General features: G+C 34.0%; 1 protein-coding gene across 1 annotated transcript in view; it reads left to right on the forward strand.

Moving 5' to 3' along the window:
* side-II (sidestep II transmembrane protein) overlaps positions 1–26,435 on the forward strand; it is a 544,775-nt gene that overhangs the window by 494,435 nt on the left and 23,905 nt on the right. Inside the window, exon 15 of the mRNA XM_073081158.1 lies at positions 4,434–4,634. Coding sequence (XP_072937259.1) covers positions 4,434–4,634 — 201 coding nt within the window. The remainder of the gene's footprint in view (positions 1–4,433; positions 4,635–26,435) is intronic.

Raw genomic sequence — 26,435 nt, forward strand, 5'->3', positions numbered from 1 at the left:
TACTTTCAGCATTTCTAAAAAAAATAAGCATAAATTAAATAATATTATAACTAAACATGTCAACTATACATATAGTTTGTGTAATGGCCGCCATGTCTGCTCGGGGCTGCGGTCGTAGCATCCGCCGCCGCACGCGTCACATTACTTGATGCTTAACTTTCGGCAGAGCAGGCTCTTGTATTCTGAATGCGATACGCATTTGTAACTTGTTTTAGACTGAAAACTAGACCGCAATACTACAAATCCTATTCTTCTTCATTATAAGATACTAAGAGTAAATAATGGTAAACTTCTCCGTCATTATCTTAATAACTGAATGGATTGTTCTTGGAAATCCTTTACAAATTTATGTACTCCTATTCTAATTTACCCGGTTGTGTTCTTCTGGAGACAGTCGCAATGGGGAGTCCGATGAGCATGTAGTTACTTGGTTACGCCATCAGGTAGGAGATCGGCCACATGTTCTTCTCTTCCACCGTACCTAGCACCAAAAACTTTGTCTCACTTTTTAACGAGTTATGTGACCAAAATAGTCGAAGATCCTCTAATAGCAGTGACCTGTAAGCAAGCTAGTAATATTTGTTATTTTAGATTAGATTTCTCAAAATCTAGCATTAGGTATATAAGCTCCGAACAGAGACTTTCGGAGCACTGCCGTTCTTCATTCTATTTCACCTTTGCCCAAATAATAATAAGTAACACATATCATAAAATTCTCTAATTTTGTTGAACAATTCAAATCAAATCAAAATTCTTCATTCATCATTAAAATTCAACAATTCAATTCAACAACAATAATAGCAGCGTTTTAATTACCCGACTGCCAAGGAAGGGTTATGTTTTTCGCGCGTATCTTGTATGTTTGTCTTTCTTTATTTGATCCGATCTAACAAACGGCTGGATGAATTTCAACAGTTAAGGTGTCATTCTATTTGTCTCAATGACCCGAGTGTCCTTAGATAGGTGTTAGTAAAAAAAAAACAAAATGGCGGATTTTTGGCGCAAAATAGTAACACATTTAAAAAAAAAAGTTAACCGAACCTATCGAGTAGGGTATCAAATGAAAGGAAATAAAACAGGGATTATAAAAACATATTTGTATATATATAAAACAGTAAAGTGACTGACTGACTGACTAACTAAATGACTTTTTCATTTTTCAGAAATCAACGTACAGCCTAAACCAAGGACCTAACACTTCTGAAATTTTGCACATAGGTTCTCTATATAGCGTGAATAAGTACTAAGAAAGGCCTTTTGGAAATTCTACCCTAAAGAGGGTAAAATAGGGTAAAACAGTTTTTTTTTTAATCCTTTAATTTTGAAGCAACTACTATAAAATTTTGTATTTGGCTTTCTGGATAGGAACAAGGACGCACTTCTTTATCGCCTGCCGAAAAATCAACCCCGTAGAGGGTAAAATAAGGGTTTAAAGTTCATTTGAACAATCGTCAATTTTGAAGCAAACGCTATGAAATTTTGCATCAGGCTTGTTAGATAAAACTAATGAAATTCTACCTCTAACGAGGTAAAATAATGACCGAAACTCTGATTTACTGAAGTTATATATTTTTTAGACCGTAAATGGTGGATTTTTTCGCGAAATACGAGTAGTAACACGTTTTAAAAAAAGTTAACCAAACCTATCGAGTAGGGTGTCAAAATACAGGAAATTAAGAGGAGATTACACGTACGTTATATAATATATCTTATATATAAAATTCTCGTGTTAGTTACCGTACTCGACCGAAACGGCTTCACCGATTTTCATCTAATTTTATATATATATTCAGTAGGTCTGAGAATCGGCCACTATATTTTTTTAACCCCTAAGTGATAAGGGTTGTTCACCCTTAACATATTTTTATTTATTTGGCAACACAACGTTTGCCGGGTCAGCTAGTACATATATACTCGTATATACACATCAAGATGACTGTCTGACTAAATGAGTGAGTTGCTGTACCAGAGATCGACGCAAAGGGAAACCGCTGAACTTAAGCGTGCTGGAATTTTACACATTTAATAGGTTCTTTATATAGCGTAAATGAGCACTACGAGGATAAAATAGGATAATATTGTTTGAACATCTTTTGTTTTTGAAGCAGACACCTACTATGAAACTTTGTATGTGGCTTTCTGGATAAAAATAACGAAATGCCTATTTCACTGCTTTTGGAAATTCTACTTCAGCCTTTTTGGTGCAGTCGGGTTTTTGATTTTTTTAATTAATTACTTGTTTTAGACTCGTTATCAACTTGTGAATAGGAAAGTGGGTCGCGGAAAATCATGGATTGATTGGAGCGGCCGTGACGACCACAGCGACATAAAGCAATCTATCGCCGGCCGAGTTGGCCAGGAACTTCCTACTGACATTCTTCCTCTGTATTAATTTTAATTAGCTCCTTCGTAATTGGGTCCCATAATGGACGGCGATAGATATTGTGAAGCACTTGCCGAATAGTTGTTGACTAAACTTTTACGGGCTGTTATAGGGTGGGAGAAACCCAATGATAATAATTCAGTTTCCCATTGAAAAGTCGCGAGATCGAATCCCATGGAAATATATTTTACTGTCATGTTATTATCAGAAATTATTCAATATCATTTGATTTAACGAACTACGAACTACAACATGAGCATGTACGTATTTTCAGTGTTTACAGAGCTAATGACCGAACTTTCTTAACATTGTCAAAAGATGAACTCTTTAAACATGAGGACCTATTTTATCTACAAATTGACAGACTGTTTATAATCATTATTCTTTTATTAAGATTTAACGCAGACGTAACTACAATTATCTTACCTTCGATATTTATTTCATATTATACTAGACAACATGGACAGTACGATATGTTCCAAAATATAATGTACGTATGGTAACCGTCGGAACAAAATGCAGCGCAGTTAAGCTTTAATTTAAAAACAATCTGGGTCGTAATGAATAGCGTTATTATTTCCGTGTTATTACAATAAAAATAAATTCTACATCTAAAATGAATTGGAGTGTCTACGCGATATGACGCCGCGGTATTAAATTACAGTAAGTTAAAACAAACAATGAAATTATCCTCACGGGTCGTGTTCTTGTTCAGAAAGTTAGTTGCCGGGATCTAAAGATTGATCTACGAGCTAGTAACAACAGTTGAAAACTATCGGCGATAGATTTGTTCGACTTAGGATTGCCATTGACAATATTTATCATCAACATAGCCATTTGTCATGTATACCTTATATACTAACATATATTTCGAGTATTAAGGTGAAAAATATTGTTAAATTTGTGGTTATTTCATTTGTTACCTGAATGTGATTGTAATTTTTTTACATTATTTAGAAACAAAAGCATTATTCCACCTCATTAACTGCTATTTTCCATCGATAACTGTGCTGATATAGCGCCCCTAAACTTGTATTCAATGAAACTTTTAGTATTATCAACAACTAGTAAGTATGTAGATTTTAACTCATGAAGGTGCTGTCTTGAGGAGAATGTGTAGTTTCGCATTTCGCCCGCAATAGTTATGCTAATGCCGTATCGAATTTATTACCACGGGCAATGGAGCGAGCGATGTTGTAGAGCTACTCGCATTGTACCTACTGGCGCCTCTGTGTGATATACGTTCATTGTTCGAGCACCTATTTCGTGTAGAACTTTGTTTAGGGAAAGTTTTACCGAGTGTTCCACTTTAAAGGAGGTTATTCCGATCGTATATTGTGATGAATGAAAGGGAACTTTTCGTTTATCATTTTTTAAACCAACGTCCATTGAAGACAAAGTCGTCAACGTCGCAGTACCTCTAATTTATTATTATAATTATTTAAAATTATATTCTATAGTTTATTATTTATATTTATAGTTGGAATTTTAAAAAACTTAGAATTCATTTTTCCATAAAGTACTACAAAATCGTACTCAGTCATGTACGACTGACCTTTGTGCAAAGTGAAATTCGCTTACTATTTTGTTATTGAAATGCCCGATGGTAATTTATATTTAATCATTATATAAAAATTAAACGAAGTTGTTCCGGGAACTAATTCGAGAGCTTCAAGAGAGTAAATATGAGGCGTTGTTGGATTATTCTAAATATTATGATTTTTTAGTTTTTATAATAATTAACTATACTTTATCCCCAAGAATTTTTAATAATCATAATTTAAGCGTGACGACCCGTGTGGCGGAGCGGCCACCATACCGGTCTGACGCGCAAAGGGTCCCGGGTTCGATCCCCGGCCTGGGTCTGGGTGTTTGTGTATTTGTCTATGTGTGTGTCCATGGCACCCACGACACAGGGAATCCTAGTGTGGGGCTGTGAGTGTAGAAAGCGTTTTATTATTATTATTTTTTTAAGGAGACTGTAATTAATATTCTGGTGGTAGGTGTGTGAGTGTGTAAAGACGAGGTATAACGTTGTCGTTGTCCTCAGCGTCGGAGGGCTCGCTGGGCGCGGGCGCGGCGGGCGCGGCGGGCGCGACGGCGGCGGGCGCGGGCGCGGCGCTGGCGCTGGCGCTGGGCGCGTGGCGCGCCGCCCGCCGCCGCCGCGCGCCGCGCAAGCCGCCCGCGCCGCGCGCCGACAAGCCCGCGGACCACGACGACGCCGAGCCCGACCTCATACCGAACAATTATTGTGAGTACCGCACTGTTTAACGTTTTATACCTATAAGTATAAAAGTTCCTTTACAGTTTTTGTTTACTTACAGTGAATAGTTTTTATGCTAGAGAGATTATAGAAAAAATGTTAACGTTCATGTAAAACTATGATCAAATCGAAATGCCATAGAGTCATCATGAAATCATGGAGTCTACCTAAAATTAATTATGTATAACCATACAACTATTGTGTACGATATACGCGTACAACATATCTTTTGAGATTTAAGAATATATTTGAAAATGAGACTGCCTTAAATGAAATTAAACTAAAACATATTTTTGATACAATATCTATTAGCGTATTTTATCTATCAGACGCTGGCGCGGCAGAAACCGGTTCCTGCTAATAATATTGTATAGAAAAATATGATATTGTCTCCTACGTTCTGTGTCTGGCACGCTCTATTTCTATAGACATAAATGAAGGTTTAACAGTGCGTGCGTGCAAATCCGACAGCAAATATATTGTCACGGTCCGCTGCACATCGTTGTAGGAGCGAAGCATGACGGTACTCGACAGATCGGCTTGTCAGCTGTGTCCATCGCAGAACACTTATATTCTACTGTCCGTTCTGTTGGGAATAGGCCACAGGAGAACGAGAAAATAAACTATGAAATATAATAAAATAAAATTCACTCCAAAAAGATACTTTTTATTATATCGAATCATTGACAGAATGACAAATTAGAAGAAGTAAAAATATATGTTTTTCAGCTGCCAGCTTTATCATATATAACCTACTTGAATATTATACATTATAAGAGGCTTGAGTTTTTGCTATATTCCAACAGCCTCCCTCAAAAATTCAAGTATAAAACAATTTATAAATACGTTCTTTGCAGAACACTTCTTGAATGTCATTACATCTACCACCACTTCACTAGGTGTTTCGTTATGGAGAAGAAGCGGCGAAAGAAACTCCATAACACACATCTTTTTACAATAAATATAAATGTTTTTACAATGGCAAACTTAACCATGGCACATGTGGAGCTGAAGATACTTCAGACCACATCGATTTATCAGTCAAATATACAAAGAAAACTTCAAACAAAACCTTATACTCGTACTCTGCTTTAGCTGATGAGACTGCGACAGTGTCTACATTGTTTTCGTGTGTTTCACAAAATTATGCAGTTTTAATTACTTTTAACAAATAGTTTCTAATACTATGTTTGTGCGTCTCGTCGCGTTCTCAGTTTCTCAGTCAGAGTCCACATAAGCAATAATTAACTACTTATAATTACAGCTTTCATTGATTAGGTTTAACTATTTATATCTTTTATATAACATTAAAAGATGCATTAAATATTTACACATTTAAGACAAAAAAATCTGGATGCGTAAGTACATTTACTTTTACATTTCTATACAAAGTAGTAACTTTAATTTAACTCTACAATGTGCACCATGGTATAAGTCAGTATTTAATACTGAATAATTTATAAGGAAAGTGATTAGGATAAATTACACTTATAGAATATTTTTAACACATTTTGCACATTAGTAGACTGATTAAGTGATATTGTATTTGCTATTCTTTCAACATCTATATCAAGAAATTATGTTATTTATTTTGTATTTGTAATATAAATTATTTGCATTAAAATGTTTTTGCAAATTTATAATGCTTATTTTGTTGAAATTATTAAACCATATACATACGTGTGGGACTATACATATATCTTATTCTATACATATATCTATTCTTATCCGTATTAATTTATCTTATATAGGTATATTTAAACATTTATCTACATGCATCTGCATGAGAATGTACCTTTAAGAGTTTTTAAACCCTATATTTAAGTATAACATGAAGACGTTCAAACCAAAGCCGAGATGTCTGCTTTAAGCCGTTAAAGCTTTTATTTAATTTACTTACTTTATTATCTTTAGGCAACCTTCTTTATCTTTAGCAACCTTTACCTTCTGGTACTACCATATAAATATTCTCTGTATGAAAACCATTATAATATATTTTTCTAATTATATCAAATGAAATTTACAAAGGTAGTATTTTCGTCCATATGCTGTACATTTAAATCTATATAAATGTAGTAAATCTGGCTATTGGTGCGAACGTTACATCTTAATCCTGTAAAATTTCTTACTGAAACTGAATTTCTTAGTGAAACTTCGAGCAACTAAACGAGCTTTGTTATTTTTTCTGATTTACCTACTTAGTTCATTATTATTTGTGGTAAATACCCACTTGCAACTAATAATGTTAACATATTTAGGTCTGTAAACAAAATATCAGATTTGATTACTCCTTTGTGGCTTAATTTCACTTTGTACTGCTTTTCACCATTGAATAGGCACCTTAAAATACCTTTAAATTATTTAGGTAATTATTGCAAAGTACTTAATAAAGATCAGCTATCAGGATTGTGCATCCGTATATAATAATTCAGGGATTGATCAAGTATTTAATAGTTATTGTTGACGCATTATCATTTAAGGAATGTTGTTGTTAGCTTTCAATTAGTTTCGCCGAATCAGAGTCAGGCTTTCTAAATTTTATATTGATATGTAATGCTCAATGTTTGTTGTCATTATTTTCAATATTTAATTCATCAACTACATGATCTGCTTAGCAGCTATGGACATTTCATTACTTTTAATATTTAATAATGTATATCCATTAAAATCTTTACCAACTAGGCTGGATCTAAAATATTTACACGCTTTTTATTAGCTTCACCTGTATGTTTGTATGTTTGTAACCGGCTTTGTAACTTTGGGCGCGATTTTGACCCACTTGAAACGGCCAGATTTCGTTCAAACTTTGTAGATTTATTTCACAATTATACTATTTACTGTTCCTTAATTGATTCCTAGATTCATTTAGATTTTCTACTTTTTAGTTAATTTTATCATAAAAGCGTGTTTTTTAGTTTTTTGAACTATATTTATTTTATCTTTAATCTTGCTAACTGTGTTACGAACGTAGCAGTAGCACCAAAACATTTTCATATGATCGATTTTGTTTTTACCTTGCCACAATTTACATGGTGTTTTATTTATTTATTATCAGAGCTTTAGTGGGGAATATGTATATTTTTATAAATATAAGTAGGTATATGACTGTTGTAACAGCTTCACCCCAAAAGCTTTATTTAATTTCGCATTTACAACCATTTCGGTTAATATACGATTCATTTGCTCTGTTTCACCATTTTATTGTGTTTTATAAGGTAAATTTTAATGATACATAATTATCTTGCCAACAAAAATTCCTTAAGTTCATTATTTCAGAAATATATTCTCGATCATTATCATAATGTAAATGAATAATGTTACTATAGGATACATTTTCACTTTTAGACTTTTAAAATGATACTTATTTCCCATTTAAAATACATGTAACATAAAGACAATTTTTGTCATCAAAGGAAGTCGACGTTATCGAATCGCAAACATCACAGTGAATAATAAAAAAAAAAAAAATGTTTATTATTTTTTACCATTAGCTGGTCAGTCTTGACTTTCAGAAATTCAAGATCACAGATTACATATAAGTATTCAAGATTGTCACATGACGGTCAATAATAAAATCTTTAAAAATATTCAAATTTCATCAACCCATTTATTGTCCCACTGCTGGGCATGAGTCTCCTATCAGAATGAGAAGGATTAGGTCATAATTCATCGCGTTAGCCAAGTGAGTATTTGTAGACTCACATACCTTTCAGATTTTTTATTATATAAATCTTTCAGGTGTAGAAGATTTCTTCACGATGTTTTCCTTTACCTTTTAAGCAAGTAATAATTAATTTCTAATACACACATAACTTTGAAAAAATTCAGAGGTGATTGCCTGGGATTTGAACCTCGGACCCTTCGTTAGACAGGTCGAGTTTCTTAACCATTAGGCTATCACTGCTATTCAAATTTAATTTCTGTTTATTCAAATGACCGTTTGTGCCATAACTAATACGATTTCTAACTTTGAATTAAGTTTATTTTATACTGTGAACTATCATTTTATGAAAAATAATGATACTATCATCCTTTATACTACATATTAGACATTTACTATTTTTATAAATATGCCCTTCATTTTTTAATAACCGGCACATACCTTTTATTATTCAATTCGATTTACTAAGAAGCTGCATAGGTACAGCTTAAGTTCCATAGAACTAAAGTTCCACAGAACTTTTGGTGAACAGTATAGAATTTTAAATTCTTTGTTTTTGACCTTTACCAAATCTTTAGCTCCTCCAATTTTAAACGTAGTCTGTCATTTGACACATATTAATCCTTTATATTTTCAAAGTGATCAGAGTTTTCAAATCTAAAAGAAAAACAAGTGTCAGGGTTAGAATTGGAACAAAAATCAAATAAATTTCATTTTTAAGACATAAAAGCGAAACTGTCCTTATTTTTATTTGCAGTGTCCAATGCATTTACAGTTATATAGCTACTACTGTCTCCATTTTGTTTCAATTAGGTACTTGATATAATGACAGTTAGCATCAGTAATAGCGACGGGTTCAGATCGCAAAAAATATAATTTTTACACCAACAGTTTCCATGATAAAAATTCATATTTGCTTGTGTATCTGCATGATGTAGTAAGTATTCTTGTAGTAGTTTACACATCTTTCTATATTAAAATTTATATTTTTACAAGCGTGTGATATTTGAAGTTCAGTTGTTTCAGGTCTCAATTTTACTTCGAAATATTTTGAATGTATTCATTGAATCTAAAAGATGAGACATTGAATTATATGCATTCCGTCGATTCGTTTCATCCTTTGATCCATAATCCGTCGATCCATTTCATCCATTGATCCATTTAATCAAGTTTAGCACCAAATTAGTGATCATATTACTCAATCATTAAAATAAGTTGTATCAGCGTTTGATATCTGGTCGCAATTCCAAATTAAGTTGTTTCTTACGCAGTCAAAATAATTGTGTAGCCAAAAAATTCTCCATTCGTAATTTTATTTAAGTCATCCATTATTGTTTTCGCCGTAGACAGTATTGGTTTAGACACTTATATATTATTGTTTGCCATCAAACATTTTTCATGTGTCTTTTTCTTCCGCGACTCCATGTTTAAAATATTACATAAATTTTATACTTAGTAGATGACTATATTTTTCAATATTTTACGATAGCGTAGCCTGGGCCCATAACCTGTTGGGAATAGGCCACAGGAGAACGAGAAAATAAACTATGAAATATAATAAAATAAAATTCACTCCAAAAAGATACTTTTTATTATATCGAATCATTGACAGAATGACAAATTAGAAGAAGTAAAAATATATGTTTTTCAGCTGCCAGCTTTATCATATATAACCTACTTGAATATTATACATTATAAGAGGCTTGAGTTTTTGCTATATTCCAACACGTTCGCTTAAAATACGTTAAATAATATAGGAGCAAAACTTTAATTTTGAAATACGTGGACTTTTCTGTAATCTTCAAAACAATTACGTGTTTTACCGTATTCTACATTCTTAATTTTACAAACAAGGAATAATGTTTTATAACGGGTACATACAAAGTAAATGAACTGCCAAGCCCCCGAAAAACACCTAAACTCACCATTGAATTGTCTGCCTGGCCTGTTGGATCCTTGTATATAAAATTTACATATGGTTCTCATTTACGTAGAATATATTCCGGATAATAACAGTAGTACTTAATTTACCCAACACATAATTATATGTTGTTTGCATTATTATAAAATTTCCAACGAATCTGAATAATTAATTGACGCGTTTTCGTCCAAGTTCTATCTATGAGAAAGACCATATTTCTTTAAGACGTGAGCTAAATCTGTAAATTCGTCTCCAAGGAGTTAGAACCTAATGGTTTATTAAATCACCTTCGCGGGCTACATTTATTATATTATTTTATATTCGTATGTAGTTGCCTATTCAACGAATTCATTACGTTGATATTTTACAAAATGTTAAAGATACTTACTCGCCACAATTAAATATTTTATTCGAATAGTTATGAATGCAAAACAATGGATATTTATATGGATTAATTCAATAGCTTTCATAACAATGCACAGTACAGGCGATTATAATCATCATTAAAAATAGATTATAATAGATACACATAAAGATTCTCGTAAAATACTGTAATTTAAATTGAACGCTTTAAAGGTATATTGATACTAATTGCAGATTATTTTTGATTTCTGCTTTATTAAATGTCGAGACTGTTAAAATATAGGATCGTGAAATACTTTAAATAATAAAATCTTATTTTCTTAGCTCAGACACATCTTTATTTCTCTAAATATTTGACAAGAAGTGATAAATCATAAAACATTACCAAAGAGTTTAGTAACCTATAACAATACTTTTTGGATATAAAGATTATAATATTTACTTATTTACAACACGCCTCCTTAAATTTATAATCTCATAACATAACTATTACATACTAATAACATATCTAAATCAATCTTAACTCTAATCTGTTCTTCAAAAAACTTGCCTTATTTAAACTTTTAGTTAATATGTCTGCCAAATTAAATTTAGTATTAATTTTTACAATATCAATTATTTTCTTTTCATAGTTCTCATTTACATAATGATACTGCACTTCGATGTGCTTCGAATTCTTTGTAAAGTTGCCGTATTTAGCTATTGCAACTGCACCTGAGTTATCTACATAGAGTTTTATTGGATTACAAAATTTTACATCAAATGACTCACTTAGTAAGTTTCTAATAAAAAGTACTTCTGTTACTGCTTCTGACATAGCAGTATATTCTGCAAAAGTTGAACATTTAGTTACTGTATTTTGTTTACGTGATTTCCAATAAATTAAATTTCCATACAATCTAATAATAAAACCAGTTGTAGATTTTCTATCCACATTATCTCCAGCAAAATCAGAATCTATCATACAATCTAATATTTCAGTATCCACATTATCATTATAAGTTAAACTTAGATCCTTAGTATTATAAAGGTATTTTAATATTCTCATTGCATATTTATAGTGTGTTTCGTTATAGCAACTTTGGTATCTACTCAAATAATTAACACTGTACGCTACATCTGGCCTTGTGCCTGTACTAATATATAACAATTCACCTATTATATTTCTGTACTTAATAGTTTCATCTATTTCTCTAGCTTGTTCTAGTTTTAAATTTGTTTCCATTGGAGTATCATATAATTTAGTATTTTTCAGATCATATTTTGCAGCCAAAGATTCAATATATTTTGTTTGGTTTAGAGTCATTATACCTTTATCTTTACTATAATCAATATCTATTCCAACATAGCTTTTAACTTTACCCAAGTCTTTCATAACAAATCTTTTCATTAAACTAGTTTTTACCTCGTCTATTTTAGTTTTATTTTTACAACAAATTAAAAAATCATCAACATATATTAATATATATATTGGATCTTTGCTTGCTCTATTAACATATAAATAGTTATCATAGTTACTTCTAACAAAATTCAACGTTTTAATAAATGTATCAAAACATTCGTACCATACTTTAGGGCTTTCTTTAAGACCATAGAGTGCTTTTTTCAATTTGTAAACTTTATTGTCGCCAATTTCATAACCTTTCGGTTGATTTACATAAACTTCTGATTTTACATAAGCATTTAAAAAAGCTGTTTCTACATCCATCTGTTCTATAAGTAAATTATTCTTACAACTGTATGACAATAAAATTTTCAAAGTTTGCATTTTTCCTACCGGTGAGTAAGCATTATCAATGTATTCATTTTGCTGAAATCCTCTCACAACTAATCTAGCTTTATAAATATTGTTGCTTTTCTTTCTGAAAACCCACTTAACATCTATAACCTTTTTATCTTTTGGTTTTTCAACAATTTGCCAAGTATTATTTTTATTTATGCTATTTATTTCTGAGTCCATTGCTATTTTCCATTGTTTATAATCATTGGAGTCCATCGCCTCCTCAAAAGTATTAGGTACATTGGCATCAATATAATTAACATATATAAAATGTGAAACTGGATTACCATATCTAGAAACTGGATTTCTCTTTCTCTTTTCTACTACATTCTTGTCTCCATTATCATTTAAACTATCATCAACTACAAGATCCTTCAAGGTATTATTAGAATTAGTCTCCTCCGCATCTTCATATTTTTCATCACTTTCCTCATTTACTATTTCTTTTAAAGTTTGGTCTAATTCTAAATCTTTATCTTTTGGATCATCTAGTTTTTCTAAGCAAATTAGTTCAGTATTTTCTTCGATTACCTGTACATGCCTAGCATTAATTATTTTGTTATTTAATAGAACTCGATAACTATTTTCATTATAACCTACTAAAATACCCTTTTGTGCTTTATCATCCCATTTACTTTTTCTTAAAACTTCTGGAACCCTAACATAAACTCTACTTCCATATATTTTTAAATGTTCGACATTTGGTTTTATTCTAAAAAATATCTCATAAGGCGTTATATTTTCTACCGTATTTGCAATTGTACGATTTTTTAAATATGCTGCTGTTTTTATAAATTCAGGCCAATACCTTCTGTGAATTTTAGCTTCTCTCATTAAACACCTAGCTATGTCCATAGCAGATCTGTTATATCTTTCCGCTACTCCATTTAATTCATGAACGTAGGGTGGACATGGTAATAACTCTATACCCTTATACCTTATAAAATTGTAAATTTCTTTATTTAGATATTCTCTACCATTGTCACACTGAATTTTCTTAATTCTTTGGTTGAATTTATTTTCTAATAAATTAACAAATTCTATGAAACAACTCGCAACTTCAGCTTTACTTTTAATACAAAATATCCTTGTGCATTTACTATAATCATCGATAAATGTAAGAAAATATTTCTCCCCACCATAACCAGTTGTATTATGTGGACCATTTAAATCAGTATGAATTAATTCTAAAATTTTAGTTGTCTTTGTTCTATTATTTTCAAAAGGCACATTACTCATTTTACTTTGTATACAATTTGAACATTTCATTTCTGTGCTTTCAATTCTATCAGGCAAACCATCTAATAATTTATTATTTATCAATTTATTCAAATACTGAAAATTGACATGACCAAGTGCCCTATGCCATTTTTCTTTCTGAGTCAAAGTTATTGAATGTGCATACATTTCTCTTTTGCATACAAAACTTTTTATAGAATACAAATTGTTTATTTTATCAGCGACAACTATTAATTCTCTGAGACTATTATAAATTTTTGCATTTTCATTTTTTGCTACTATAGTGTAACTTTTAGTTATTTTTGAAAAGCTTAACAAATTTTGTTTAATGCCTTCAACAAAATAAACATTTTTTAAATCTACATACTTTAGATTATAATAGGTTTTAAAATAAATTTTAACAGTGCCTACTTTAGAGGCTTTTAACATATTACCATCGGGCAGTTTTACATAAACAGGACTTTTCAGATCTATAAAATCATAAAAATATGTATCGTTTTTTATTATATGGTCGGTACACCCGCTATCTAAAAGCCAATTAATTTCACCATCATTATCATATTCTTGTGTTACCTGATTTATTTCCGAATTACATACTTGAGCTGTCCATGACTCCCCTGCAAAGTTGTTTGAAGATTTACCACTGGACTGACCTTGACCCTTAAAATGTTTTTGACATCTGCTTCGGATATGACCTCTATAATATCCACCGCTGTTGTAACCTCTCTGAGATCCTCGCTGACCTCTAGCAGTTTGTTGTCCTTGATTATATCTCTGTGCATACCAACAGTCCTTCTTGAGATGACCAGTCTTTCCACATACAAAGCATTGAGCGATAGTTTTGGTTGCAAATGTACTTATATTATTTTTCTTATCTAAGTCTCTAGTAGACATATTTTTCTCTTTTATTTTAGAGCATACATAATCAACTGTTCTTTGTTCTTCTGGAATTACATCGAGAAAGTCTCCAATATAACTATAGCTTGGTGGGAGCGCTCTTAGTAGGTATCTTAACTTCTCAGGTTCATTTATTTTTCCTCCAGCCGTTTTAAATTCATTTATTGTTTTCTCGAACTCCACAAAAAAGTCTTCTATAGTATTATAATTGTTCAGTTTAATCTCTTCTATTTTTGCTCTGCAAATAATTTGCATGGCTGTAGACTGAGTAAGGTATATTTTATCGAACTTACTTAGCATTTCATACGCTGTTTTACAATCGGTTATGTATTCCAATTGCTTGTCTGAGATTGTACTCATAATTATTGTTCTTGCCTTTAAATCCTTCTTTTTCCATTCTGCTTCAGCTTTTTCCATTTTCACAATGGCGGCCTCGTTGCATTCTTTGTACTCCAACAAAGTTAACAATCTGAATTTCCAGCTTGAGTAGTTTTCACCATCAAAAATAGGTATCATAATATCTTCAATCTTCGCTTGTTTAGCCATTTTTATGACAGTAATGTTTTCCAAGCATTTAAACAATTTTTTATTTTCTTTCTTGCACGCGTCTTTTTATCACGCTGCGTTTTTCTAGAAATTCTAATTCTTTTTTATTAACCACGCTCTGCTACCATGTTAAAATATAGGATCGTGAAATACTTTAAATAATAAAATCTTATTTTCTTAGCTCAGACACATCTTTATTTCTCTAAATATTTGACAAGAAGTGATAAATCATAAAACATTACCAAAGAGTTTAGTAACCTATAACAATACTTTTTGGATATAAAGATTATAATATTTACTTATTTACAACAGAGACCACAGTCGGATAGTACTCCTACGTACTACTACTACTTCGCTATAGCATTGATGGAGTATGCCCAATAAGAAATGATAGTTAATTTAACATATTATTAACACGTAACACACATTTCTCTCTTATAACAGCAGTAAACCTTGCCGTGTTCCCGTTAAAAGGCGTGCCAAGAACTTTCATATCCGCGACGTTCCTACTTAGTCCTCAAGGGTCGCAACGCATAAGGGACAGGCTCAAATTTTATTTGAGGTTTATTATTGATGCCTATGAGCGGCAGCAGCCACTTACCAACAGCTGGACTGCATGCTCGCTTGCCACTTCTATACTATAAATGTGTAACACAACTATGACATCTACAACACAATGAACTGTAACCCTATCCATAAAAATAATCTCTCCACATATAAGGATTGAAAATGGAATAGCTATTTAAAATAATATGTCTCCCGATTAAACGTCAAAGCCCTTTCTTTTGTTCAGTCGTGGATTAAATAACGTTCGTTCACGGATTAAGCCTCACCGTTACATTTGCTCGTTAAAAGGCGCTCCCGATCGAACCGCGCCATACATTTCCATAAGCACATAATCCGCTCCAATCTTGTAGAAAGAACAAAGCTAAAACCTTCAATGCCAAAGCCGCGGATCTACGAATAAAGAAATAAGCGTATCTGAAACGTAAATGTGTGAATAACACACGCCTGCACACATAACTATAAGCTGTATAAAATATGTTATTCATTCGCACAAAATAGAAATGTATTCGATATGTGTTTCACGAAATACATACATAACAACACAAGCCATTTCTTTCTTAATGAAGTTATGCTTTTCTTTTTAAATATAACTTTGGTCAGTCGTTAGAAAATATTCTCCAACTTGTATATTGAATATTTTAACTAAAGTTTTATTTGGTATGGATACATATACAAGTTTTGAAGTAGAACTAGTAAGGTACCACCGCCTCATCTATTTCTGGTATACCCGTTCTTGCGTTTTGGGAGAAAGATGAAGACGTCGCCTGATTTACCTCCATGTGAGGCAACGCATCTGTGATCGGATTCAGACAACACTTCTGTTCTAAATGGAGTTCGTTACAATCACCCATTGGCGACAGTGACCATTACATCAGATGGTCAAAAGAAGCGCATTTGTTACTTCAATTTTGTTAAAAAATATACACATAATGTACCAATGTTACATTGCAGTTTAACTAAAAACTTAATTGCATAAATGATTACCATACTCGATCGTTATCATTTCGATGCCAATTAAAAATTCACACCTCGATTACGTTGAGTGGATCTGTTTGCGTGACGTTGTTATGCCACATTGCCTGACAGCGCAGTGAAGTACATGGTGTTTTATGGACGGTCATTGTTCATATGCGACATAATACTAACAAATTTGGAAAAATAACGGGTACTAATTCCTTATGGTTTATCATCATAAAATCAAAAGGTGGTAGAACCCTTTGTGGTTCGACTCCGGCGGCACCACCGCCACACCTATTTCTACCTAATAACAGCAATGTTAGGCGCTGCTGTGTTCCGGTTTGAAGGGTGTGGTAAGGGAGAAAGACTTTTCCGAGGCGTTCCAGCTTAGTCCTCAGGGGTAGCGGCGCATCTGTGGCCGACCTCAGGTAGGAATATCTAATCCTATCTGGGGTTGATTACAGATGTCCATGGGCGGCAGTAGCCACATCAGGTGGACTGCATGCTCGTCTGCTATTCTTATATTATAAAAAAAAAAAAAAAAAAAAAAAAAATCATCAATAAACTATTTGAATGTGCTAGAACCTTTTGTGATTCTAGTCTGGAGGCACCACTTCCTATCCTATCCTAATCCTATCTTATCTCTGCCGCAATAAACAACAGCAGTGTTAAACTCAGCTGTCTTCCGCTTTGTGTGAGTAAAGTGTAAAGTGTGGTAAGGGAAACATACTTATCCGGGGCGTTCCATCTTAGTCCACAGTAGTAGCACTGTATCTGTGGGCAACATCAGGTATGTCAGTTGTCCTTGGGTGGCAGTAGCCATTTGCCAACAGGTGAACAGCCTGCTCGTTTTCTACTTCGATATTATAAAAATAAGAGAAAATATTTAATAGGCTCAAAATAATTTTTATATACGATTAAAGAGCGATCATTACTTATTTAAATTTTAAAGTTATAAAAGAACTGCTTCTTTATACATTTCAAACAGATTCCACATTGGTATATCTCGGGAAAGATGTGCGATGGTCCCCGTGGATTAAAGAACCGCAGCGGGCGGGCGGCACGCATTATTCAAATTTTGAATCCAGTACATTTGGAAACAGGACGGGGCCGGGTCCACTTTAGTCCATTACACGATTCGCATTTCGTAAAACTGAGAATGACCGAAACACTGCCCGTGTAGCACTTGCGGGGGACGGGCGCGAGGGGTACATGTATCCGGAGGATTCAAATATTCATATAACGTACGTGAAAATGGAAAAACGCTTCGCGGTTTAACAGGCAATCCTTATAAGGGCTTTCGTAAACCGGAGCGTGGATCAGCGCTGGCGGCGGCGTGGGAGCCCGCATTAAACATTAACGATGACCTAGCTATTTTGACAAGCTTACACATTTGACAAGGTAACACGGAAATTTCATATGCCAATTTATTCCGTTCAGCCCTGAAAATGCAAATCAATTTTTAAAATTATTTCAGGCACACATGACTGTTGCATCTATATATCGTCATGCTTATGTTCATGCGTATGTTCGGCCGAAAAGTAAAAGATATGAATTACTGAAAATGTTAAATAAACGTTTATTTCGCATGCGAAGGCACAGCCTACGAAGGAACGCAATTTAGACAGATAAACTTTTTTTATATTTTTGAAATTAAAGGTAAGATGTTATTTGCGGAGATTCAATTGAGTACGTCAATTCAGACGAGTTGAAACTCTGAAAAAATAATACGTAGTCTTTGTGAAAATACTTCACTTTAGGTTCCTGCAGACAATGTTTTCTAGCGAATATACCATTCCGATTAAAAGTGCCGTACCACGCAGTTAAATTCATCACTATTAACACCTGCACACGTAATGACGTTTTCTTGTAACGTAACTACAACCATGTGACCACGAAAATGACGTCAAGTTCGATCAGTTCTCGCCAACAGAGCCGGATTGGCTCCAAACGGGATTACCGGCTGCACCAACATCGCAGCGAGCTTATCTCCGCCCGATTAGCTGCAAGCGACCCACAAATTATTGCTCATGTGCCGAGATGCATTCCATATTGTTTTATAATTTCAATGTTTTTATATACAAAACCACATTATCATTTGAAAATATAATCTGCTATATTGTTATTTAAAAATACAAAAATTAAAAATATGATTTTTGTTGTTCCAAGAAACAAAGAGCCTACAACTTAACGTTTTTTAAGTACCGGAACGGATACCTACTGATTTTAATTATCATAATTCTACTACTAACCTCACTTAGAAACTCTTTTCAAAAAATTCCATTTTCCCATACGGTTTCACAAGGATCCAAAGACATAACATATCTTGTACCTTCCTGATATAAATATCAGCGACTCCGCTAATGCTGCCACAAGAACATATAGCAGGTTTAAAGTACACATTCGCAGGGGAATACAGTGGACGAGTACGGAAGCGGTGCAGTTAGTTAGCGGCAAACACACAAGATACAACTAAGCCGCAGACGGTCAGGGAACCGTTCCTGTGCGGCTGTTCTATTTGTGCACGAAATCCTCTAAAAGTAATGTAGTAACTACTTAGTTCGGGGACTTTGTAACAGAGCTGGCATTGTAAGAGGGTTATTGACTACAATTTTCCATAGATAATATCATAATCATTATATAAATAGTAAGTTTAGAAAAAAAAAGCGTTTGTTCTTGTGTTTGTTAACCTGTTTAGTTTAATAGCAGAAACTGTATCATAAAAAAGAAGCGTTATGCGCATTCCATGCGACTTTCTCTCTCTCACTCTCTCTTACGTGTAGTTATCTTTGACTTGATTTCAAGGCATAAAACATGGTGTGTTGAATGAATGATTAAACTTAAATAAATGTATATTTTTTACACAAAAACATATTTTGAAATTCTAATGTAAAACCATAAACGGGCTATTCAAATTATTATACATTGTAAACTACAGTAGGCGTGTTTCAGTGTCATCGATAAATGGATTCACTATACTGCATTCATTCGTTATTCTGGACGTATCACCGACAACTTGTCTAATACCACCGTCATTCAAATTCATTCCGACATAATAAATCCCCTTGCAGTCAGTTCTGCTCCAAATCTAGTAACAACGCTCTAACGAGCAGCTTTACATCGCAAAAGGTTTCGTTTCAGAACAACTGTGCGACGGCTTACCGCGATCGAATAGTCGTGAGTCACTTAAAAAGGTAATGCGATACATCGGCGCGGAGGTGTAAAGCGCTGGTTAGTCAAAGCGAGCCGTGCGAGAGTGGCGTCGTATGCAAAATTCAGTTTGTTGGCGCTCGCTGCCTCCACATAAATCTGCCTTGATTTGTTCCACCGGCGACGGTGGCAGTCTGAATAGCGCACCTGCCCGAGTGTTTCGAGTGCCGTCTACTTGCCGTGAGTTGTTTATGAGTATTATTTAAGTAATGCAGTCTAGGCTGGCTCGACGTTTCGTCTTTGTATCGCAGATTTAATCAGCTGGAATTTAGTGTTACTGCTAGAATTAATTAACCGGAGTGTATATGAATTTTCCCGTTGATCATCAATGATAATAGTTTCAAATGTGACGAATAATCGGCAATATGAAGTGGAACAGAACGTATTCCTTTGCCGTCAGAGGTCACATATTATATAATGGAACATGCAGTTACAATTTATATTTATTAAAGTTTGGGTCACTTCATCATAATCAAAGAACTAGTTCTTAAGGAATACGTGTCTTATTAGCAATTCTTGGATTTACGATATACCTACACTGCTTGATGCATTATGTATTTAAATTCAGTTTATGATATACTAGATACACAACATTATATACCACAACACACGGCAATATTCTCGTGGTTATATTAATAGCATTATTTAAAATAATAACCATTCAAAATACTTGTATATAAGAGTTATACTGTATTGTATGGTTTGGCAAAATAAATAAGTAAATAAAACAAGTCAAACACACAGAGCCCTGTCGGCCAGATTGAGTCCAGGTTGAGAATAAGTTATCACTATCCGCGAAAACGTACGTATCAACAAGTCCTACAATCATTGTGTGCATCTAATAGGGATGGTTGGCCGTAATAAAACAGAGTATCATGTATAATTTAAATAAATGCAAAGTAATTAACCAACAATTTAATGTATTACCTGTTAAAATATAGGAACAATCTTATTGTATTTTTTTTTATAAAAGATATCACCGAATAATCTAACAAGTCGTCGTTTCAGTGAAAAAACATTATATTTTACGAACGAACAAACAACAAAAGCCCATTGAGCGACATAAAAACATTAAAAACATTTACAAAAGCGAAGGTGGTGGCGCTCCTCGTTTTATCCGAACAACGTTTGACAGAGTGTAGCCGCGCGCGACAATGCGATTACAAGTCGCGTCAGTCGCTAAGCAAGGTATTAAAATTTCCGCGGGAGCTTACGGGCAGTGGCGTAAATCCGGCTGTATCATATAATGTGGGAGTTTTTATTGAGGCGAGAACGGCATTCATTACGAAACAATTTATGACCGCTCTAGACCGCTCGCTCGCCCGTTATGAATATGAGATGACCTTTCTTTATATTTCATCGCCTGTTCAGTTGCACGCCAAATTGCTAGCTACAAAGTGTGTATTGGGGATGGACGCGAGTATGGCGAGTAGTGTAATAAGCTGCTTTGCTAATTGTAATAAATGCAAAGTACCCCTGTTTAATGTGCATAAATTTTTGGTTAGTAAATATTTACTTTCCAGGTTACAGAAAAAATAAAGAAATAAAACAATTATAGAGCAGTGTGGTCGTGTTTCATTATTTATTAAACGTATATAATTATTTTGTATTACCGTGTAATGATAATAATTGATTGACACAAAAATCTTTAAAACACTAAAAGTCAGAAATTTCGCAAGATAAAAAAGGGTACATACACAGTTTGTTGAGGCCGTTAGTGTCAAATCGAGGGGCACCGGCGACTATCGCGCGTCCGCCGCCGCTCGTAAACTGTTGCACAACGTTTTTATCGTGATTTTTGCCGCAGACCCGCATGAAGGAGGGATGGTAACGTGGAGTTACGATGACAATAATTCCGCCACACCGTATTACAATACGCGAATAATACGCGCGTTCTGAACACGTCCCGCGGCCCCACATTAAACTGATTTACACAGCCCTTTAATTGTTAACATATTCGCTCACGTACCTTTGTATCATCGGATAAGATAAATAGGGTTGAATATGGTTACGCAAAAGTTTAAGCTGAATTATGTGTCAACTGTCGACCTTTGTGCGAGGTTAGACATTCGCATAACAATGATAATGTTGATCTGGATAGCGATATAACCCAGATGTATGAATTTTGGTCTTCCATGTTAGGTGTGTTCGAATCCAAGGGGTCTAATTTTTGTTGTGCGCCTTAGACATTAACTATAACGTGCTTATTATAGTGATAATGAAAACATTGTAAAGTAAAATACTGTAAATTGTAATAATTTTATTATCCAAAAGTTTTATATATTCTTCAAGTTATTCAAGTTAGTAAAGCTCTTTAGTACAATACCAAACATTAGGATCATCTACAATACTTAAATGCTATTATATCTGCAATTCCGTGACTTCAATTTGCAATCTTGTAGCGCTAAACAGTTGCTATTAAAAAATAATAACAGAAATCAGTGAGCGGGCGCGTGCGGTCGCGGGTGACGGGCTCCCGCGTCCACATTAGCGTTTAATTGGGGCGCGTCGTTAGCAGCGCGGCGTGCGGCGGCGCGGGCGCGAGCGGCGCGGCGCGGGCGTCGCGTGCGACACGCTACTTTTATTCACTTAATCGCTCGATTATCGCGGATCGAGTTACGGTCGGCTAAAAACTTGGCGTATTCTGTTTTACTCCGGTCTGATGAGCGAGACCGCTGGAATGATGGCACGACGCGATTAATAGGCCGCTCATTCAGTCTGAGTTTACTTTCTTACAGCTTTTTTAAACTTGAGAAATTTTGTCCAATTCATCTATGTAGTTTTGCAAAATCATTTTCCATTTTACTCCTGTTTACACACACTATAAATTTATTTAAGTATTTTTAAATAATAATAAACGCTTAAAAAAAGAGAAATAAATTGCCCTTAACAATGCTACTCTAGCATTATAAAACCCACGGACCTTAATTGTGAATTGAGTCCAGTGCTAATCTCATCTGTAAATTACGCCCATGGAGCAGTCACCGCTTCGAGCGCTACGAGCGCTAAGAAGCGGAATTCCCAGCACTACGAACATCGCGAATAGAATGCGCTCCGTACACTATGAGCCGTAGTCCCCGCGCTACGAGCGCTACGAGCAAAATACATTGTTGTATGCCACGACTGATGCGAGAGAATTTCATTTCGGTCCAAGCGGCGCCTGATGCGTGCTCGAATATTAGAATAGATACAGTACGACTGGATGGCACACACGAGTGCCACTTGCTCTGCATCGATGTGATCGCTTCCCAACATGAGAGTATACGTATAATTGTATTATTAAGATAAAGTGAAATACGAATCCAATGTAATTCGGTTACTAAAATAAAAGTAAATATGTTGAATTAGAAAATGTTAATGTATTAGAATATACAGATTATATTCCGAATAAACGTATTTGCTATTCTTACATGTTACACAATATTGTAGAAGATTATATAAAATCTAGATATTGCTTCAACGTCGTGTTTAGTCGGGGAAAATGTCCATTTATCTTCCCGTAATAACTTATGTAAGAGGTTAGGGATTAGCCCTGAAATAAGCTTCTTAGTTTTACGATTTTTCTTAACACTTTGCAAAATTACTTTCTTATCTTGAAACCGTCTCTTCTTGGGAAGTACATGACTTGACTGCAAACGAATAGCAATATCAAATTTGTGTATTTTTGCTATTCAAAGATTAATTACAATTGGAACGGTTACAATGCAAAATGTTACTTTATTATTTTATACACTTTGTTATCTATTTTTTTTATTACTTCCCATTTATTTTTTTAATTTAAAATATGATCTATTCTATAAATACTTCATAATTTATTTACTAATTGACTACGCACAAATATATTTTCAAAATTTAACAACCAATCTAGAGGTAGCTTTTCGGCTTGAAGAGGGAATACCATCTGCATCTTTCCATCAACAGACCAGCACGCCTAAGGAGTCAGAACTAAAATAATGAACAGTCATCAGATATGCACATTTGTAAAAGTGTTACTTGTTACCTCTATAATTTGAAAATTTTGCAAGCTTTCCACCCCTTTTTTGAAAAAACTACAGGGCTTATAAATTTGAAACTTAACATAATTACTTAAGGTCATGTCTAGATTGGAACAACATGATTGAAATAAGGATTTAAAGTTAGTGTAACATTGATGGCTGTATGACTTGGAATATTTCCGTTTAAATAATGGAGAATAAAAAACATCATGATGAATAATGCATTTATGACATAATTATGTCAATCAAAAATATGAAAAAGCTAACGTGACAGTGTTTCACCGAGGTTTAGGTGTATTTTAAAAGCGTTTTGTTTCAAGTTTTTCTTTGTTTTATAATATAGGAGTAGCAGACGAGCATACAGTCCATATGATGGTAAGTGGTTACTGCCGCCCATGGACATCGGTAATCAACAGATGTCAGCCACAGGTGCGCCGCTCCGCTGAGGACTAAGCTGGAACGTCTCGGATAAGTTTATTTTAATAATATATTAGTAGCAGACGAGCATGCAGTCCACCTGATGGTAAGTGGCTACTGCCGCCCAAGGACATCTGCAATCAAACCCAGATAGGATTACATATTCCTCCTACCTGAGGTCGGCCACAGATGCGCCTCTACACGCTAACCGATGGTCTAAGCTGGAACGCCTCGGAAAAGTATGTCTCCCTTACCACACCCTTCAAAACAGAACACAGTAGCGCTTAACGCTGCTGTTATGAGGCAAAAATAGGTGCGACGGTGGTGCCGCTGGAGTCAAATCAACAAGGGTTCTACCACCTTAATTTAAACTATCCGTCCGATTTATTTGGTGTTAAAAAAGAGGTAATCTATTTACAATATGAGTAGCGAAAATGTATCTAAATTAATAGTAATTTATGCATGATTATATTGGCTATGTGGCTTCCATATATAGTTTACGTATCATCGTATCGAACATCAAGATAGCTCTGACAGCTAAGTATAGTATAGCAAAACACCTATCTTTATTCATTTTATTCTCCAGGTTATTCTGATGTACTTATAGGCTGTCATATTGTAAAGTTTCATTTTCATCCGATTAATATAAGGCACAAACATCCATCCATACTAACAACCTTTCGCCTCTATAATATTCGTTGGATATTATAAAGGTTTTGACGCGGTGTAGTTTCAAAAACTACACATGTCCAATTAATCTAGTTTTTGTTTTGAATCTATCCGTAAATTTCATTCCCATCGTCAAAATACTTTGTTTAAGAAGGCCAGCTACAAATTTACAATTTAGCGACTAACACATTGTGTTTTCCGGGAGTACGTTCCCGTATTGTATAGAATTGGTTATGTTAGGTAGAAACAAAATAAAATACAAAACTAATGGAGCAGGCTACATACATAATTCATTAATCAAAGGTACCTTTGCTCTTCATAGGTCTTCTGACGAAAGGTAGATTTAATTATTTATTGCTAATTAATAAGTGACCACATCATCTTTGCGGATATAGGATCTTAAACTGAATAGCATGCACGATACGCGAGCCCGTATAAAGCTGCGCTTTTTGCTAATTTAATATGAAATATTGCAATCCAATTCATCGGCATAGAGTCGATAGCGCTCAAATAGAGAGCATCAATTTAACTTCCTCACTGTAATATTAATCTGTATATTACTTATTGGTATTTTTATACAATGTTGCAATTTAAAATGAACTTCCTAAGCAAAATAAAGAAAATTACAATGTATCACATCTACTCATTCAAGTAACAATCAATCCGCTCTGCATAACTGTCCTATTGTCTGTCCGTGTCGCCGGTCGATGCAAAGTATTGCAGAGTTAGTTCAACGTTGTTTCCGGCTTTTTATTTTGTGTTTTCGGATTTTTCTGCGACGCTTTATGATTACGGCCTACTTTTCTGTCTCGTGAACGTATATTTATATTTTAGTAGCAGTTAAATGAATAAGCCATCAAATTCTTCAATTTAATTTTATTTTTCTATCTATTGTATATAAGCCGCGGTGTGAGCGCGCTCTCAACGCGCACGCACGAGCCGGAAACGTTATGCTTCTGCACTTTTATTTCACTGCTATTTTTCCCTTTTCTGCATGTTTTTCTTTTTTATTCCCGCTTTGTTCTACATCGTTCTTTCGTTGTTATTGGGCCTCTGGTGTGACTGCTCCACTCAACGTGTTGTTGTGTGTAACCGCACTTTGTGTTTCCAATTTTCGTCCGTTTAAGTGTCAAATTTTCGCCGTTTTCTTACTTTCACATATAATATTTATTTCTTTATATGTTTTCGTTATTATTGTTGAGTTATAGTGTAAAATTGAATACTTTAGTTATACACAGACTTGTTTATTTATAGTGTAATTATTATATTAACGACTTAAGTTTTTTTTGCGTTTTTATCATTGCAACCTAGCGTTTGTTATATAACAATACGTTTATGTGTCGTTACCGTATATCTCTATGTACTTTGAAACAATTTGACGGAAGACTGTACGGTATTACTATTTTACACCTAATATTATTACTAGTGTTGCAACGGATAGCTGGCCGGATACCGGATATCCATTTATAATTACTCCCCAGAACTTGATCCCTATAAGCTACACTATCCAATGGTGGAATAATAAAGACTATGTTATGTTTATTTTTTAAAATATACTCATTCGATT

The sequence above is a fragment of the Epargyreus clarus genome, unplaced genomic scaffold (genome assembly GCF_041222505.1).
Source record: "Epargyreus clarus isolate Ecla_fem2 unplaced genomic scaffold, WU_Ecla_fem_2.2 ptg000015l, whole genome shotgun sequence".
Classification (NCBI taxonomy): domain Eukaryota; kingdom Metazoa; phylum Arthropoda; class Insecta; order Lepidoptera; family Hesperiidae; genus Epargyreus; species Epargyreus clarus.